A 21,190-nucleotide genomic window follows, 5' to 3' on the forward strand; every position below is an offset into this window, starting at 1 on the left:
TAAAAAAAACAAAAAAAACAACAACAAAAAAATAAAGATGAAATTAAGCAAGCTATACTGTAATTTAAATGGTTGTTTACATCAGGACTGATGCCGGAAAATCTTGATCAGTAAAAAAAGTAAAAATTAACACAGTTTTATATATTTAGGACCTTTTTTGGGGGGATTTTTGTCCTCTAAGGACCGGTGAGTAATTTTTATTATTATGCTGGGTCGCTGGTACAAGCCTCCGCTCAGTTGGCGTTTCTGTGTGGAGTTTGCATGTTCTCCCTGCGTTCGCGTGGGTTTCCTCCGGGTGCTCCGGTTTTACCCACCCACAGTCCAAAGACATGCGGTACAGGTGAATTGTGTAGGCTAAATTGTCTGTAGTGTTTAAGTGAGTGTGTGGATGTTTACCAGAGATGGTTTGCGGCTGGAAGGGCATCTGCTGCTTAAAAACGTGCTGGATAAGTTGGTGGTTGATTCCGCTGTGTCGACCCCAGATTAATAAAGGGACTAAGCCGACAGGAAAATGAATGAATGGATGTTTTATTTTTCTCCATTTATTTATGCTTTTGAGTTGCATTATGGGATCTTGATCTTTCTTACAACAACTTTTAACCTTGAAAAGTTCCATAAAGTGATTTGTATTAACGTTTTTAATTGTTTAAAGTGATATATTGTCTGAGCTGGAGATACATATTATGGTGCAAAACCCTGATAAAAAACTGTCTGTAGATTTTCTGTTATGTTACAGACTTATTTCACTATACTATATATTATTTTGTATACATTATTTAATTTCAAACAACTAAAATGTCAATAAAAGTCACTGTGTTAAACTGTAGAGTTAAATTTTCAACATAAAAAGTCAACAAAGCAGAGATCAACATCCCATAATGCAATTCAGAACCGTAAATAAACAGAAAACTTTGGTGAATCACAAAATACTGAAACATCTAATATATCTAAAATGTATATTATATAATATTAATATATCATATTAATAATTTATAATTTACTATTGAAGATATCTAATGTCTATCCTATGGCTATCTAATGACTACTAATGGCTTATATCTAATATCTAATGATTTCTTTTTTCTCCTGTAGGAAAGTTGTACTGCAAACTCCACTTTGCTCAAAGGAAATCCTTAGTGAAAAATGGAAGAACAGAAACTCTACATACGGTAAACAAAACACACTTTTCCCACATCTCTTGCTTATTAGTTCTTCAATACTTACAGTTCAAGTCAGAATTATTAGTTCTACTGAATTATAAGCCCCCCTAACACATTTCTAAACACAATAGTTTCTATAACTCATTTCTAATAACTGATTTCTTTTATCTTTGTCATGATGACAGTGAATAATATTTGACTAGATATTTTTCAAGAAACTTCTATACAGCTTAAAGTGACATTTAAAGGCTTAACTAGTTTGTTAGCAACTAGCGAGTTTTTATAATTAGGCAAATCATTCTATAATGATGGTTTGTTCAGTAGAAAAAAAAATTGCTTAAGGGGGCTAATGATATTGACTTTAAAATGGCTTTAAAAAATGTAAAACTGCTTTTATTCTAGCCGAAATAAAACAAATAAGATTTTTTCCCGAAGAAAAAAAATTATAGGAATTACTGTAAAAATTGCCTTGCTCTGTTAAACATCATTTGGGAAATATTTGATTAAGGAAATCAAGGAAGTACTTCAACTGTACCTAACATTACACCCTTAATATTTCTCCTCCAGACGTGTAATGACGGCTCTCACCATGGCTCAAGCTGGACTCCAGAGAGCCATGAGGATCATCTCCAGGCTGAGTCCGCAGGTATCTTGTCCTGTGTGAAGAGAAGCCTGTGCTGGCCGCTGCACGTCAGCCAGACTGTGTGTGCTGTGCCGCGTCGTGTGTGTACATGGCTGCATGGTAAAGTGTCGGCCGCTCGAGTCCACCTGATGGACAACGCTGGCGATTACGCCTTCCTGTACGAGCTGCTCAGCGTGGGTCTGCCTCTGCTGGCCATTCTCCATGAACAGCTGCTGCAAATGTATGCCGAGGCTGAACCGTTCAATCTCCAGCCTCTACAGCACTGGCTGGAGGAGCACATGGGCCACTGGGTCTTAGCGTGATACATAGGTTTAATATGGAAGTGGACAATTGTTCAGAAAACACACATTGAACAACCTTGAGATAAAAAGTAGCAGTTGTGTTTCGATGAACAAAAACAGTCTGAACTTGAGAGATTCAGACTGTGAAAATGAACCGCTCGGTTTGGAGTGTGTGCAAATTACCAAAGCCTTACTCAGTTGACCTTATGCACAGTTAATGTAGATTTTGATGAGCCAGTAATGCAAAAAAATGCTCTTAATTAGAGTTTCTGTCTTGTTTCTAGTCTAAATATATTTTTAAAAAATCTTAAATCTAGAAGCTATTTCTAGACAAGTGAAAAATACTGTTTTATTTAGGGATATAATATGTCAACATAGGCTCATTCTGAAAACGTAGCCCTATATACATTTCTGGAGATCACTAATTATGTAGCCAGAAGTACGTATGGCATGCTTTTCATCTTTAAAACAAACGTTACGGGGCGATATGATGCCGTTTTTTTTTCACGCTTACAAGCTGACCACTTACCTCAGTATGGACAGCTTTCCCGCTGAAACGAAGAACAGTTCTAGAAAGAAGGTAAGACAAAAACAGAAGCCAAAAAATAAAATAAACATTAACAGGTTGAGAACGTGGTAAAATCTGAAAACATGGTAAAAATCAGGCGAGGGCTTTTGTTTTTCTGGATTTTTTTTTTAAACTGTCAGTTGGGTTTAGGGGTGGGCAGGTCAATCGGTGCTTTTGAAAACACTATTGGTTGAGTTTAGAGAAGGAGGAGGTTGGGTCAGTCAATCGGTCATTCAGTCAGTCAACATTCAGTCGACTCTGGTGGATTTATGCTAGAACAGCAGGTTCGAGTGGCACTCGCCAGAGAAATTTGACATCTGACAAAGTGTACACAGTAGCAAAAAAACTCCTGGGCCTTGGCTCCTGGGACAAATTTGGTGCTCTCCCGAAATAGCGGTACGTTTTCAGAATGAGCCGGGGTTGTAAAATTGAATTTTTTCCATAAAGCAAAGCATAATTATCTGCTAGTGGGGTAAGAAAAATAATTTTTAGATATTTTGAACTAGAAACAAGAAAATCTGTAAGTAAGAAAAACTACTTTCTGTTGAACTGTAATGTAACACTGCAAAAAAAAAAAAAAAAGTTTTTCTTACTTAGGGTTTTTATCTTGTCTTATAGTGCAAATATCTACAAATTCTTAAATCAAGAAGCTTTTTATTGACAAAAATAAATTATTGTCTGACTTTCAGAATTAATACGTCACAATTAAATGAGTTTGTCCTTAAAACAAGAAAAAATAATATACCAATATAGCCAAATAATCTTGTTTTTGCTTTGACATAAGATTATTTTGCTTACCCCAAAGTCAGATTATTTTGCTTGTTTTAAGGGAAAATAACTTAAATTTGACACTATTTCTGAAAACAAGGCATTATTTTTGCTTGTCTAGAAAAATGCTTCTTGATTTAAGAATTTTTAGATATTTGGACTAGAAATGAGACGACAAATCTAAATAAGAAAAGCATTTTTTGCAGTAAACCTTGTTCAAAATTAGTGATCTACACTTTTACATTAAAGAAAAGCTGTCAAAATAAAACAAAAGACAATAGAATAGAATAGAATAGAATAGAATAGAATAGAATAGAATAGAATAGAATAGAATGGAATGGAATAGAATGGGAGTTTTTAAAACTCAGTATTCAGTACCACTTTACCACTTTTGCAGTAAACCTTGTTCAAATATTAGTGATTTACACCTTTAAATTAAAAAAGAGCTGTCAAAAGCAAATACAATAAAATTAAATTTTTTCAAATTCTGCATTCAATACCACCTAGAAAATAATCAAAAATGAACGTGTCTGTGATTGCCTGCAATGCTGTAAAAAAAACTGTAAATGAAAACTTTTTAGGCTTTTCACAAAGGAACCTTTATCAAAGGTACTGGGTTACAAAGAAGTTTTAAAGGGGACCTATTATGCAAAAATATTTTTTATTTAAACAGTTGTCTGGCAAAGTGTGTGAATTTATTTATTAATATCTATTTATTAATTCAATTTTTTTATAATCACACTTGATAAAAGCAGAAGCACACTTTGATTGACATTCTGCTTTTTTCATCCCATGTCATCAGAGGCGGAAAGCCCCACCCATTAGTGAAATCTCTTCTTCATTTGCATAAACAGCCCTGAGTGAAAAGCAGCCATCCACCATTAGAGTTTTCACACCGTACTTGCTGAAAATCATATCAGCGACTAAGAGGCATTATGAATTTAGACTTTTATGATGCACAAATAAACACTGAAGTCTCCAAAGGGATTTATAGCTCTGCACTCTTTTCAAAAGAGCACAATCTCATTTGAATTTAAAGAGACACTCACCAAAATGCACAATTTGGATCAAAACCTCAAAAGCTCTATTCTGAGCTTCACATACACACAGTAAGGACATCAGAAACTTATTTCGCATCTTATGAGAAGAGTCATAATAGGTGCCCTTTAATATTTAAATATTGATTTGATACAAAAGTACTGGTCATTTTGACAACAATAGCTAAATGAATACTTGAGTAATACAATCTGTTCATAAGTACAGTATTAGTGCTTTTAAAGGAACCTCATGAAATTGAACAAATTCACACCATCCTTATTTCAGCTGGCTTAAAAGTGTTCTGTGCATATGGTCAATCCTAAAGTTTTGAGTAAAGAGATGAAATGTGTCAAACACAGAGTGAACTAAGCACTTTAATGAGTGAGCTGCCTTCTTGCGCACGATTTAAGACTGACATTTTTGCTTTTAATTATCAGTTTTAATTATTAATCATTCTTTGTCAAGACTGCAAGTTTACAAAAGCTGACCGATCAAGCGGCAAACACGTCTCGCCTGCTCTGTTAACCATTCACAAACACAGAAGTCACATTCTTCACGCTTGCTGTTTACACTTCTTGTGAAAATCATACCGAACAGCTGTTGGAGGAATGTTCCGGGTTCAACGCAAGCGAATCTGTTGACAGCATTTGTGAAATGTTGCAGATTACTGCAGAAAATAATTGCGACTCAAAAACAAACAAAGGAGCACAATGGAAGTCTATGGTGCAAGACATTCCAGGCAATTTCATCATCACGCCTAATAGTACAAAAGAGTGTTGTTTTGAAATGTAAAATTAAATAAATTAACTATGTCGCAGACAAAGACAGGGCTTATAAGCATTTTTTTTTTCTGTTTTTAAACGTTTATGTCCATGTATTGTCTTATCCTATAGATTTCCATTGTTGGTTTATTACTGTAGGTGTGGTTTTTTTCCTTTATACAGTTTCTGTGTTATTCGACATATAGTGATTAACCTACAGATCAACTTTAAGCTAAAACTGTTGGTAACACTTTAGTATGAGAATTAATGCGCATTTTAAAGTAACACATGAGAAAGCAGTGACGGAAATGTCACTAAATATAAATCCCTCGATTTGCAAAAAAGATTTGTGCGAAAGAGTTAATGTAAATAATAGGAGATAGAAAAGCATTTGCTGAATAAGCTCTGACTTACCGAACGTTACTGTTGGTTGCTAGGTAACCAATACCACAGTCAGCCCCTTTAAAAACTTGGATTTTTTAAATTTCTTTACATTGGGAGGGAAATCCGGCTTTTGTCCCAATAAACTCCCATTTAGGAGATTAAGGTATATACTAGGGGTGTGACAAGATCTCCTGAGACTAAATTGCGACAAGGTTTCAATTCGAGGTGAAAAGTTGTCTTATGAGTTGCGATTTTATGATAGAGCATAAGGGTGGATTGAGGACTGATGATTGGAGGCAGGATTGAATTTGAACCGCATATCAAGGGCTTTGCACACACCTGGCAACCCGGCTGCCTCGGTGTTGGGCGTCACTCATGGGTGGGTGTGACGTAACCGACTTTTTCACTGGAGTTTAAAGATTGCCGCGTCCAAAAACAATTGCTGCTACACAAATTAACCGGTTGGTAATCATGCGATGGAATAGCACTTTAGATACACTACTGGTCAAAAGATTGGGGTCAGTAGGATTTTTAAATGTTTTATAATAAGCTTCTCCTGCTCACGAAGACTGCATTTATTTAACCAAAAATACAATTCAAATTGTAAAATTATTAAATGGTATTGCACTATAAAATAACTGTTCAAAAGTAGTTTAAATTTATTTAATTTAATAATTTATTCCTATGATGATTTTTCAGCTTCATTACTCCAGTTTTCAGTCACATGATCCTTTAGAAATCACTTTAATAATAATAATAATAATAATAATAATTATTATTATTATTATTATTATTATTATTATTATTGTTGTTGTTGTTATTATTATTATTATTATTATTATTATTATTATTATTACTGTTAATATTATTATTATTATTATTATTATTATTATTATTATTATTATTGCTGTTATTATTATTATTATTACTGTGATTATTATTATTATTATTATTACTATTGTTGTTGTTGTTATTATTATTATTATTATTATTATTATTACTGTTGTTATTATTATTATTATTATTGTTGTTGTTGTTGTTGTTGTTATTGTTATTAATGGTAATAGTAATAAAATCAATATTGATTGGAGTATTAATTTCATTTGAAACTACATACAAAGTAATAAATAAATATTTAATAAATAAGTATTTAACTATTTAACTTTTTTTCTCATTTAATAAATGCCATCTTTATGAACAGCATAATTTAATTTAAATTAATAAATAAAATAATAATAAATAAAAAATAAAAAAAATAAAAACTTTTGACCAGTAGTGGATGCTTAAAGTCATAATCGTATCGCATATTCCTATTTTAGTCGCATTATTGAAGTATAGTACAGACTTAAGTCAGTGAAGCACCACAGACACACACACATCTCCTCCAAGTGCGCACACACACAGTGAACTCCTGGAGACAAACACACCTATCATAATCGTCATAATTTATGCCGTCTGGAAAAAACAGAAGTTTTCTTTTCATTCGACGTGCGGTATCAAATTCCACTAAAACAACACTCTCCTATTGGTCCTTACTTCATACTCGCATCCGGTAGCTCAGAGTTTGTCCAGTCAGTAGAGTTTATAGCAAAATATTTAGCAGTGTCTGCATGCCCTTTATGGCATAGAATTCATTAAAATAGAATTAAAATAACACCGATAACAAATAGGTACTAAACAGTTTTGCATTTTGTGATTTTTTTTAGCTGAATAAAAGACTATTTTCCATTCATATATTTCATTATTAAGGATTACGAAATAACTTATTTCATTCATGAGAAGCCAATCTTGTGTCTCGTCTCATCTTTTGGAGTAAACATCTCAACACACCCCTCGTATATATAATACGGTCTTGTAAAACAAATGCATGAATATGGTAAATTTACTAATAAACAACTGTTATTAAAGCTAATAAGCAGCTATTTAAAAGTGAGAATTGGTCCCCATACTAAAGTGTTACCACACTGCTCTTACACATGTGGTTTAATGATAACCAGGGATGCACTGATATAGAATTAAGCAGATTATAATTATCCTATTATATTGGTGTACTGTATGTGGCTTCTGGTTTTCAAGGCTACAGTTTTAAAGGGGCCTGGCGTTTAAGAAGCTGGGTAATAATTGAAAACTCATTTTAATGATTGGATACACATATGATTTTTTGATTTCAAATACTATTTAGGGTGGATAGTATGCAAATTAGGACGCAGCATTATATGAGATGTGTATGAACTACTCCTGCATTGTAAAAAGAATTGCTGTAAAACTTACAGTATTACTGTTAATTTTGGTTGCCAGTTATGGTGTAAGTTTTACAAGTGCACTGTAGTATTACAGCTGTAATTGTGAATTTCATTCATTCGTTCATTTTCTTGTCGGCTTAGTCCCTTTATTAATCTGGGGTCGCCACAGCGGAATGAACCACCAACTTATCCAGCATGTTTTTACACAGCGGATGCCCTTCCAGCTGCAAACCATCTCTGGGAAAGTAATTGTGAATTTACTTGTCAATTTTACACCATTACTGGCAACCTAAATTGACAGTATTGCTGTAGATTTTATAGCATTTTTTACAGTGTACACACAGGAAAGGTTTCACAGCATCCTCACAAAAGTCTTGAAATATATCTTTAGGTGTGGTGACCATAGTATAGTCAAAATAATTCACTCCTGTTTGATGAATTATTAGAAAATAATTACAGTCATTCCACTTCACCACAACCATTATCATAGTTCAATCAATTATTTCTTACATATTTAACTTACTTTATTGTGTGCATCCCTGTGGTCTACACCACAAGAGCAAATATTTGAGTTCTCAGGTGTTCAGAGCCACTGAACAGGTCCAAATGCACATTAATTGGTGTCATCTGTTTATACTCCTGCTATCATTTGTTAATAGAATCATCTGTTAATGAAAAGTTTTCGTATTTTGCGATTCATAAGTGTTTTCCGTTTACAGTTGTGCATTATGGGATGTTGATGTCTGCTTTGTCGACTTATGATGCTGAAAATGCAACTCTACAGTTTAACACAGTGAATTTTATTGACATTTTAGTCGTTTGAAATACACTACCTGACAAAAGTCTTGTCGTCGATCCCAGTTGGAATAGCAACAAATAATAACTTGACTTCTAGTTGATCATTTGGAAAAGTGGCAGAAGGTAGATTTTTCAGATGAATCATCTGTTGAACTGCATCCCAATCATACTGCAGAAGACCTATTGGAAACCGCATGGACCCAAGATTCTCAGTGATCTGTCAAGTTTGGAAGGTAAAATCATGGTTTGGGGTTACATTCAGTATGGGGGTGTGCGAGAGATCTGCAGAGTGGATGGCAACATCGACAGCCTGAGGTATCAAGACATTTGTGCTGCCCATTACATTACAAACCGCAGAAGAGGGCAAATTCTTCAGCAGGATAGCGCTCCTCATACTTCAGCCTCCACGTCAAAGCTCCTAAAGGCAAGGTCAAGGTGCTCCAGGATTGGCCAGCCCAGTCACCAGCCATGAACATTATTGAGCATGTCTGGGGTAAGATATAGGAGGAGGCATTGAAGATGACTCCAAAGAATCTTGATGAACTCTGGAGTCCTGTAAGAACGCTTTCTTTGCCATTCCAGATGACTTTATTGATAAGTGATTTGAGTCATTGCAGAGATGTATGGATGCAGTCCTCCAAGCTCTTGGGAGTCAGACACAATATTCATTCTTTTCCACTGCACCATGACTTTATATTCTATACTGTACATTATTTCTGTTAAGTGACAAGACTTTTGTCTAAGCAAAGACAGACTTTATGTCCTTATTAAATAAATCAAGTCATGATCATATTTTATTTTGGTAAAATAAGTGTAATATAGAGGCCTTTCATACAAGCCACTTCTGACACCAAATGATCAACTAGAAGTCAAGATATTATTTGTTATTTGTAAAACTTGGATAGCCATTAAGACTTTTGTCTGGTAGTGTAATATAATATATAAGAAATAATATAGAGTGTAATAAGTCTGTACAAAAAATATACTGATAGTTTATTACAAGAGTTTTGCACCATAATATGGAACACCAACCCAGACAATACATCATTTTAAACGATTAAAAATGTTAATAAAAGTCACTTTTTGGAACTTCTCAAGGTTAAAAGTTTTTAAAAGTAAGATCAAGATCCCATGATGCAATTTAAAAGCATAAATAAATGGGGTAAAATAAAAACATGTATAACAAAATACGGAAAACTGATCATTTATGGATCTTTTTTTGCAATGTGGTCTAGGTTTGTCACATTACGCAAACTACAGGTGCACCATTTTAGTCAATGATCAAAATAACACTGTGGAGAAACAAGCCATAATCAAACTTGTGTATTTATGAATGGTAAAAAAATACACAGAAATACTACAGCTTTGTCAAATGCTCTGTTTAAATAATTAAACTGTGATTTCTGCCATTTGCTACCTATTATGTGCCATCTGAGGGCAGAGAAATACTGTACTTAGATATTTTACTACAGTAACTCATTTACAGCTCCTTTAAGTGCAATTAAATGGACAGTTTACCCCCCAAAATGCTCATTTACTCACTATTTACTCACCTTAAAATGAGTTTCTTTTCTCTGTTAAAGTAAAACGAAGATATTTTGAATAATGTTGGATTCCGGACTGGGTCAGTTGGCATTTCTGTGTGGAGTTTGCATGATCTCCCCATGTTAAAGTGGGTTTCCTCCAGGTGCCCCGGTTTCCTCCACGGTCCAAAGACATGTGCTATAATTAAATAAATTTGAATAAACTAAATTGGCCGTAACGTGTGTGTGTGCGTTTGAGAGTGTATGGATGTTTCCCAGTACTGGGTTGCAGCTGGAAGGGCATCCACTGTGTAAAACAGATGCTGGATAAGCTGGCGGTTCATTCCGCTGTGGGGACCCCTGATGTATAATGGGACTAAGCCAAAGTGAAATAAATGGATGAATATTGGAAACCCGCAGCCACTGACATCCATAGTATGGAAAACAAATACTATGGAAGTCAATGCAACATTTTTTGAAGTGTTTTCTTTTATGTTGAACAGAAGAAAGAACCTCAAATAGGTTGTGAGAAGTGAATAAATGATGATTTTAGGGTGTTTGCAATTTTATAATGCAGTTTTGTTCCACTCAGAACTTACTGAGGCATATTAATAATGTGTGTTGTGTGTGTGTGTGTTGACACTGGAATGTGCTTGTTTGATTGTGAGACCAATAGTGATTGCAGATTGATCATGCATGGACATTAAGCATTGATAATTAAGTTAAATACACTTTTCTTTGCATTAGCAGCTCATTACAAACACTTGTTTGCATGCTGCGTGCTCATATACAGTAAGTCACTTCTCATTTATATTTCTCCTTCCATAGCACTTCTGTCCAATGCGTCTGCCCCTGATCTATGAAGGTGATTGTCTGTAAGGTCACTTATTGTAGTATCTTTTTATTATTATGGAAGCAGAACTGTTGCATTATTCCAATTAAATAGATTATGACAATGAGACACATACAAATATCTATTAAATCACAAATAAATCAGGATCAATAAAGGAATAGTTCGCCCAAAATGTAAAAATCGGTTGTTGTTTACTCATTATTCATTCATCCCTAGTCTGTTTGAGTTGCTTTCCTTTGTTGAACACAAAAGAAGATATTTTGAAAAAGGCTCAGAGACTTCCATTTGTTTTTTCTAAGTCAATGGTTACAGGTTTAAAAAAAAAATGGGTTTAACAAAAGAAAATAAACTCATAAAGATTTGGAACCACTTGAAGGGGCATAAATATGGAGTAAATTTTCAATTTTAGATGAACTATTTCATTAAGTAATGACACCATACGATTTAGGTTAATTGTAACTTATTAAACGAAGTTAATCATCTTTCAAACTTAACTTTTTAAAGCTGTACGAGTCAGTTTAGTGTAATTTAAATTAAAATGAGTCCTAATATTAATATGATTCAGCGTAAAAGAATAATTACATTCACAAATAAGTTAAATAAGTGTTAAAGTCATGAAGGTTTGGAACCACTTGATGGGGAGTAAATAGAGAGTAAATTTAGATTTTTGGGTGAACTATCCCTTTAAGTCATAGCATTATATGATTTATGTAAATCCTAACTTATTATACTTAATTAATCATGTTTCGAACTTAACATTTTATAGTTATACAAGTCAGTTTAGTGTAATTTCAGTTAAAACAACCTCTGATGTTAATTTGATTCAACTTAAAAAATCATTATATTCACAAATAAGTTAAATAAATGTTAAAGTCATGAAGGTTTGGAACCACTTGAGGTTTTTGGGTGAACTATCCCTTTAAGAAATGCCACGGTAACTTATTAAACTAATCATGTTTTGAACTTAACTTTTACACAAGTCAGTTTAGTGTAATTTCAGTTAAAATGACTCCTGATGTTAATATGACTCCACTATATTAATAAATAACTTAAATTAATGTTAAACTCAAGAAGGTTTAAACCACTTGAGGGGAGTAAATAGAGAGTAAATTTTGATTTTAGGGTGAGCTATCCCTTTAAGTAATGACACCATATGATTTAGGTTCATCTTAACTTATTAAATTAAGTTAGTCATGTTTCAAACTTAACATTTTTTAAGTTACACAAATAATATTAGTTTAAAAGTTAAAAATGACTCCTGATGTTAATTTAATTCAACTTAAAAAATAATTATATTCACAAGTTAAATAAACCTTAAACTTTATGAAGGTTTGGAATCGCTTGAGGGGGAGTAAATAGAGACTAAATTTAGATTTTTGGGTGAACTATCCTTTTTGGTGAGGACATCATATGATTTAGGTTAATCGTAACTTATTATACTAAGTTAATCATGTTTTTAACTTTCAAATTATGTTTAAGTTACACAAGTCAGTTTAGTGTAATTTAAGTAACTTTTTGATTTAGTGGCTAATTTGTATGAATTCGTACAATCTAATTCGTTCAGTTTAGTACGATTGGCTTATCACCCAATGACAGTTGGGGTTAGGTGCCACGCCTCCTTTTTTAAATCATACATTTTCGTATGACTGTACTTGTACGAATTCGTACAAATTAGCCACTAAACTGACAAAACGTAAAATACTTACGTTTCCTCGTGAGATCGGGCTGGATGTTAATATGATTCAACTTAAAAAATAATTACATTCACAAATAAGTTAATTAATGTTAAAGTCATGAAGGTTTGGAACTACTTGAGGTTTTTGGGTGAACTATCCCTTTAAGAAATGACACTTTAACTTATTAAACTAAGTTAATCATGTTTTGAACTTAAGTTTAAAGTTAGACAAGTCAGTTTAGCATAATTTCAGTTAAAATGACTCCAGATGTTAATATGAGTCCACAATATTCATAAATAACTTAAATAAATGTAAAATTCGAAGATTTGGAATCACTTGAGGGGAGTAAATACTAAGTAAATTTAGATTTTTGGGTGAACTATCCTTTTAAGTAAGGACATCATATGATTTAGGTTAATTGTAACTTATTAAACTAAGTTAGTCATGTTTTTAACTTTTAACTTATTTTTAAGTTACACAAGTCAGTTTAGTGTTATTTAAGTTAAAATGACTCCTGATGTTACAACGCAATCTCATTGCAATTCGTAACGTTTTGATTTAGTGGCTAATTCGTATGAATTCGTATGTTCTAATTTGTACAATTTAGTACAATTTGCTCATCCCCCAATGACAGTTGGGTTAAGAGTTGGGTTGGGCTGGGTTGGGTTGGGTTGGGTGCCACGCCTCCTTTTTAAAATCGAACATTTTCGTACGACTGAATTCGCATAAATTAGCCACTAAACTGCCAAAACGTAAAATACTTACGTTTCCTCGTGAGATCAGGCTGGATTTTAATATGATTCAACTTAAAAAAATAATTACATTCACAAATAAGTTAATTAATGTTAAAGTCATGAAGGTTTGGAACCACTTGAGGTTATTGGGTGAACTATTCCTTTAGGAAATGCCACCGTAACTTATTAAACTAAGTTAATCATATTTTGAACTTAAATTTAAAGTTACACAAGTCAGTTTAATGTAATTTCAGTTAAAATGACTCCTGATGTTAATATGATTCCACTATATTCATACTGTAAATAACTTAAATAAAGTCCAAAGTCATGAAGGTTTGAACCACTTGAGGGGAGTAAACAGAGAGTAAATTTAGATTGTTTTGGGTGAACTATCCCATTAAGTCAGGACATATAATTTTTAGACATATATTTTGTTAATTGTAACTTATTAAAGTAAGTTAACGTATAGTATAATGTAATGTAAGTTAAAATGACTACTGATGTTAATATGATTCAATTATATTCACAAGTTAAATAAAAAGTTCATCTCAGAAATGTTTGGAACCACTTTTTTCTTTTTTGGGTGAGCTATCTCTTTAACTCGGGACAGCAGAAGATTTATGTTAATTGTAACTTTTGCCGAGTTCAGACTGCATGATTTTCAAAGTAGTCGTGTCACAGATGTTTTCACACTGCATGACTATCTGGGCTAGCGTTTCGTCGCTGCTTTGTTTACACTGCAAGATGGATCGGCGACAGGGACTTTCACATTGCATGACTTTACTATAGGAAGAATCGCCAACAACTTCGTCCAAACTACGTCTCACAGCCAAAAACACGTAGCATATCTTTGTTATTAACGACATAATGAGAAAGAAGCCTATAATGGGGTAGAACATGCACATGTTTGCTCACCTGGGTTTAAAGGGAATTAGCCATTTCTCCTCAACGTTGATAATAAACTAATTTCTTTCTGTATGAAACGTCAAACAGACACGGTTGCTCCTGAGTCCCGTCAAACCTCCACTAGTTTTTCCTCCATTTCGTGGGTCCAAATAAACCGAAAAAGATTGCTTTTAACTTCTCCCTCAGCCTCCCGCTGGCCTGCAGCAGGTATACACACGCAAGTGAATGCTGCTCTCTCATTGGCTGTAGGCAATCGCTGATGTTATTTTCAGTCAAAACTCAATTCACACAGCATGATTTGAATCGCCGACAGCTCCAGATATTCAGCATGCCAAATATCTCGCAGGCATCCTCGACTCATCGGCGATTCTCTCAGATCACGTCTTTAAAAGTTCATACTGTGTGATTGTCACTCACGTGCACGAGCAGCGATTTGCCTGTGATTTCAGGCATTTGTAGGCGATTTCTCAAAACCTGTCGGCGAGCCAAAATCAGGGCTAAAATCACGCAGTCTGAACTAGGCATTATTAAACTAAGTTAATCATGTTTCGAACTTCATAAGTTTGATAAGTCCCTTTGGCAATATTTATGTTAAAATGAATCCTGACGTATGATTCAACTTAAAAAAAAAAAAGAATTATATTCACAAAAAAGTTCATTAAATTTACATCACAAGCACGACTGCACTAAAAACATGACATTTGCTGTTTGTTTAAACTACTTGTTTTATGTTCAATCCACTTACATTTGTAAAAACTATTAAAGGGTAACTTAATTCCTTCATGGTGCCCCAACACAAATTGATTGTGTGGAAGCCAGCATTTTAGATTGAATTTAAATCAAAATGCACACATTTGTTTTTCATACGTGTGCAGATCTCATTTGATTCATTTATGAAGGATTCTCATTCTTGTGGATGCCTTTACATTTAAACATGGATCAAAATCTATTTGTTTGGAATAATACACCAGCTCTAGCCATGTACTGTATATTTTGGCGAGGTGTTTGACAGCATGACATTAACCGCCTGCCTGTGATTCTTTCATCCGCACGTCATGTCTGACATCTTTCTGTCTTTCTTCAAGGCCTGCTAATTATTCGCTCATGTAGACTCTCTTATTTTCCTTCTTCTCTTTGTGTTTCAGAGATGGCTTGCATTTCAGAAACCCTCACACAATCGCTCTCGTGCCTCTACGAAAGCAGGCCGTTACTGCAGTAAATGGCCTTTTTTTTAAAGTAGCACCTTTTTTTTGGACATGTTGTAAAACTGTTTGAAGATTTTAATTATTTAGCTGTATATTTTTCAGACGTACCATTTGTTGTTGCCTTATTTATGTTATATAAGCCATACTCTTGCAATAAAAGACAGATTAAGGTTCTCGTCATCATTATTGCATGTCTACTCTGTTAACGATTTTTGCAAATGACACAGTATTTAACTGTAATGTAAACTGTATTTTACTGTATTTTACAGTTGCATTGTGAAAATTGCAGTAAAGCTATGCATATAATTCTGTAAATACATCTACTACAAAATAAGAGGTACTGTAAATGTAAATACAGTATTTTTGCTGTATTTGATTTACAGTAAGTTGCTGTAGATTACATTCTAGAGTACATTGTAGCCAGAGGTCGCGTTAGACTTTCTCATTGTCTGTCATTTTGACAAAGAGGGTTGTAAAAATTCTGTCATAACCTATTATTGATCGTTATCTAATTTGCAGACTTTCTAATCGCTTTTTTTTTTTTCATTCATATTTTAATAATGAACTTGCACGACGAGCATATAGGCTAAATTATTCATTTATTTATTTGACAAATGAACTAAAACTCCCATCTGCCTTAACTCATATCTTTCTCCTGCGTCGACCTGAACTGGGTGCTTGCCTGTGCGTAATCAAACGCATCAAGGGAGACTGATGCAGAGGCAGTTGTCATTAAATTCTGTGTCTTTGCCTCAGAAAGTCGACTTCTCGTGACCAAAAACCAGAATTAGTGTCACTTCAGCCAGCGTTTTGTAGATAGGAAACATTTCTCCCCAGGCTGTGATCAGAAAAAAAGTTTGCTGGATTCTCTGAATGTGGTATTTCCCGATCCTGCAACCACTCGTTTCACCGGGAAAAAATACTACAGCACGCGCTCCTTCTGCATCAGGAGCGCATCTGTGCTGCAGCCCTCTGTGTTCGGTACTGCTCACAACGCACTCCAAAGCACCTGACCTCCTTACTGCCGTTTGGTTGGCTCATAACAGCTGTCGGCGACTGAGGATTTTTGTGTTTGTTCTTCATCGTCCACTGCATCACTTTCTCTTCTTTCACCTTTATTATTAATATCACAACTATTTGGATAACTATATTAAAGAAACTTCTCACACTCTGCTGCTGTGACATTTTTGCAACTGCACGCAGCGGTGACAAAGACAAGACAAAACAAGGACAATCGCCATCAGCTGGACAGGAGTGAGAATTACAGTTAGCTACAATTTACAATAAATCACCCTCAGCACAATCCGTCAAAATTACTGATCACCTTTAGATTTTTCCCTCACTGCTGAAAAAAATCTGTCAATGAAGGAAAATATTCGGTTAACGCGACCTCTGATAGTAGCGTACATTCTAGAACAAAGGTGTCAAACTCAGTTCCAAAAGGGCCGCAGCTCTGCACAGTTTAGTTCCAACCCTTATTAAACACACCTGATCAAACTAATTGAGTCCTTCAGGCTTGTTTGAAACCTACAGGTAAGTGTGTTGGAGCAGGGTTGGAACTAAACTGTGCAGGGCTTCGGCCCTCCAGGAATTGAGTTTGACACCCCTGTTCTATAAGAATTGCAGGTTCATTTTCCATCTCCTACATAAGCTAAAATAAAAACTCAAATAATATTTTTTTTCTCTAAAAAAAGTTGTTTTTGTGTAGTCAGGGACATTTTGTCTTGAAAAATATTAACTTAAAACTCCTACTGTATATTTAACTGTCTCCACCTACTGAATTATGCATTTAGCTTGAATTATCATAAAGTATTTAATTTATATAATGCAAGTCAATGATTACCAGCAAAAAAACATATGAAGAATTAATGTGCAAAAATAAAAAAATGGCTCCATCTCAAATGGAAATCCTATAGACCAATTACCATGTTTGTAAACATTCAGGATGCGCGCAGGGAGGTGGCAGGAAAAAAAGCATTTACAGCGAGGGAATGACATCCGATGCAGTATAGAGTCTGTTGTTGTCTTGGAAATAAGATATTTTGATTACATATATATATATATATATATATATATATATATATATATATATATATATATATATATATATATATATAAATTTACATAATGCTTTCTGCATATCAAAACAGATCGTCACCCAGTGATAAGCACAGTTATTCGGCAAAATTAATGTTAAAGTGAGTGGCGTTCATCTGACAGGTCCATTTGCGATAGCACCCTTCCAATGGATATTGGATAAGACGAAATGACCAATCATCCAGCCCAAAATATACAATCTCATTGAAGCTCCAAATGATTTTGCAAGAGAGAAGTCAAAGGTCTAAAAGTCTTTAGATGCCAACAATGTTGTTCTGTGTGGTCATGTGCAAGAAATCATGCTCCATGATGACCAGATTCAACACTATGTAGAGCTAAAAACCGAAGTTCTGCCTAGCCAAAGACAAGGAAAGCAGACGGAGCTGTACAAGGCCTGGCGAATTAATCACCAACACACAAAGCGACTGCATTCTGACAGCGAACTACACCTGTACGGCAGGGTATGTGAACCTGCACATAGAGGTAAAGTTGGCACAGTTGCAATCTAAACAACTACATTCTCCGCTAAAAAAGCCTCAAAAGTCCCTTATGTTGTCCAAACGCTGCAATATTTGTCAAACTGTGTAGAGATGTTTAGCCTTCTTGATGTCGCTGGTGTGGGCGGAGTATTACACAAGGGTGATGAGGCTGTCCAAGTGCTGATATTACTTTGATATCTCAACCAGTGAGATTCTAGAACCAGACTGACCTGTTCACTTGGGGTTAATACTTGTAATCTCCTGATTGCAAGAGAAAGAAAAGGGAAAATCTCTGTTATTTTGATTAGTGATGGATTGTTCATGAATGATTCGTTCATTTTAAACGAATCTTCAATATGACTCAGGAACTACAAGTCCTCTCAGGGAGTGATTCGTTTATCCGCGCGTGCGCACATTTGTGCAGGTATCGTTAATTTCAAGTCATCACATTGGCAGAAGCCAATCATATGCGTTTAGAGCCGGAAAAAGAATTGATCCGCTCACCTCTCGAATCCTCGATCGGGTCTGAGTCACTCGTTCATCACGAGCCTATCATTTGCGTTTAGAGCCGGAAAAAAAATTGAACCGTTCATCTCTCGGGTCCTCTATCAGGTCTGAGTCACTCGTTCCTCATGGGCCAATCATTTGCGTTTAGAGCCGGAAAAAGTATTGAACCGTTCATCTCTCGAGTCTTTGGGTTTGAGTCATTCTGTCACGTGATGAACGAACGATCACGGCTCCTATCGGCTAAGACTGTGCATTGATTAAGATTATATGTGACCGTCAGTGTAACGTGAATGAACCCCTGACATTTGAAGACATGAAGAGGTGAGCTGAGCAAAGAGACAACAATACCTTCATAGACAAAAGAGCAGGTAAACATTGTTATTTTCTCCTTCTTATATTCTATTTATGTCTTATTTGTCGTGCAATCAATCGTTTGAGCTAGTTGTAGATGTGTTTTGAAGCAATTCGTAACATTTTAATAATATTTTGGCAAACTGAACCAAATGAACGAAATGACTCGAAAAAAGATTCGTTCATCTTGATGAACGAGACTCAAAGATCCGAGTCAGTAAAATGATCCGAACTTCCCATCACTAATTTTGATGGCATTTCATGTCGTTCAGCCTTAGTGGCGGAAGAAAGTAGTTACTCAAATAAAAGGATGTTTGAGGTTCTGCATGTTTGATTTTCTTTTTTATATGCACAATTATGCCGTTGAACTGTTGTATAAACGCAATACCACTTGTAGCAGAGCGATATGGCTGTATATTGTCACTAGTGGAACACTAAGGCACTCCACCTGTGACCTCAACCCAACGCACGTCTCCCACCAGTGCCGAAATACAGACATATTGCACTGCTACTTGTGCGATGCATTGTTTTTTGCAGCGGATGGCCTTACAGCCACAACCCAGTACTGGGAAACCCCCACACACTCTCAGATTCACACACTCATACACTATGGCCAATTGAGCTTATCAAATTTACTTATACTGCCTGTTTTTGGCCTGGATATATATTGCTGAAATAATAATAAATATTTTATATCTATAAAATCCAAACATGAACTTGTAAAACATATGATTTATACAATTAATAAAAGCTGAGTTATCCATCATTTGCAAACAAACTCTTCATACACACACACACACACACAGAAAACTTCATAGAAATTCAAACCGTCCTGATTAATTTTACATGATGGTTTCACACATTCATTGAATCCAGCTTTAAAATTCTTTCCATTACCAGATTCAAGTAGGTGAGAACCGAAATGCCTTCAAGCCGCTGTAAGTGCTGATAGTGTTCAGAGTGACCCCGGACGAGATCTTTTTCTAGCTGGACATTACACAGATCAGGGTTTTGGAGGTGAGATTAAGTCTTGACTCATATATATGACCGTGTTCCTGCTTTATAAAGCTGTAAGTGCTAACAGACCACACTGATTTACTGTGTGCGCGTTATCTGCATCCATAGTTCCAGTGTTGTGGTTATTCAGCATGGAGACCATCATCACACTAAACACGCATATTTTAACTGACTGTGTGTTTGTTTTTTAAAAAAGCAGAGCCAAAACTCTTTTAAAACAATATCAGCTCACATTCCTGAAGCTTTTAGTCACTGCAATGAGTCCTGAATTATTAGAGAATTAAGTTACCGTACTATAGAGTGCATGTTGTTGTGTAGGCCTACTCAGTGTGCGAATTATACATTGATGATAAGGGGTTTGGGGGGGATCAACTGTTTGTTAACTGCTAGTTTGGGTAATACATGCTTCAGTCATTGATGTATTTACTTTTAATTCCATCTAGTTCCTTAATAAAATGTATTTAGGTTTTCAGCGTTTTGAGGTATATAGTGTTTCTGTAGGTTAAACTACAAACTGTGCGTCTATTTTAATTTTAATTTCAGGCTAAATATAGAAACGAACAGCTATTTTACAAGAAAACAAAGTCTAACTATGTCTAAAGCCACTTTCAAGCTTTTTTTCTCAAATAAACGGGCGCAATTATGCATTAATAATGGTTTGAACCATTAGGAGTGGTCAAATGTATATTTATATTATCTATTATTTTAATTGTTAACATTATTATTTAAAATACAGATCAGAGTAATATATCTCAGTGTTAATGAACTGAACTGATACATCTTGTCTTGACCTCCTTCATGGGGGATTGAGCAATAATCCCTCTCCAAACCCCTCTGTAATTCGCACCGTGGGCCTACTATAAAATCCAGCTTATATCAGCTCAAGCTAGTCAAGCTGGTCCACCAGCTAAAACCAACTTTAACCAGCTTGAACTAGCTACCAGGGTAAGCTGGTATTAGCTGGATTTTTAGTAGCCGACTATTTATTTATACGGATGCTAACTAGCTAAAGCCATTAATGTAATGTAATTAACGGTGTAGAGTGTTTATACACTCTCAGAAATAAAGGTATGCGAGTTGTTACTGGGGTGGTACCTTTTCAAATGGTACACATTTGTACCTAAAAGGTCCATATTAATACCTCAAAGGTACATATTAGCACCTTAAAAGTACAGAAGTGTTCCTCTTAACATTTTTA

At 34.8% G+C, this 21,190-nt stretch overlaps 1 protein-coding gene across 50 annotated transcripts in view; it reads left to right on the forward strand.

Moving 5' to 3' along the window:
• mical2a (microtubule associated monooxygenase, calponin and LIM domain containing 2a) overlaps nucleotides 1-15,721 on the forward strand; it is a 144,067-nt gene extending 128,346 nt beyond the window's left edge. For 25 of the 50 annotated variants that reach the window (XR_015496461.1, XR_015496460.1, XR_015496462.1 and 22 more), the window contains 4 exons: nucleotides 1,093-1,169; nucleotides 1,728-1,806; nucleotides 10,996-11,032; nucleotides 15,482-15,721. Coding sequence is in view for 42 of the 50 variants with exons in the window: in XM_087262161.1 (XP_087118287.1) it covers nucleotides 1,093-1,169; nucleotides 1,728-1,806; nucleotides 10,996-11,030 (191 nt within the window). In the remaining 8 variants the exon portion in view is untranslated. Of the gene's footprint in view, nucleotides 1-1,092; nucleotides 1,170-1,727; nucleotides 5,282-10,995; nucleotides 11,043-15,481 lie in introns of those variants that run through there. The other 25 variants (XR_015496465.1, XR_015496467.1, XM_087262158.1 and 22 more) reach the window with 4 other exon arrangements.
• The last annotated feature ends 5,469 nt before the right edge of the window (nucleotides 15,722-21,190 follow it).

This window comes from Danio rerio, chromosome 7 (assembly GCF_052040795.2).
Source record: "Danio rerio strain M-AB ecotype USA chromosome 7, GRCz13ab, whole genome shotgun sequence".
NCBI lineage: Eukaryota > Metazoa > Chordata > Actinopteri > Cypriniformes > Danionidae > Danio > Danio rerio.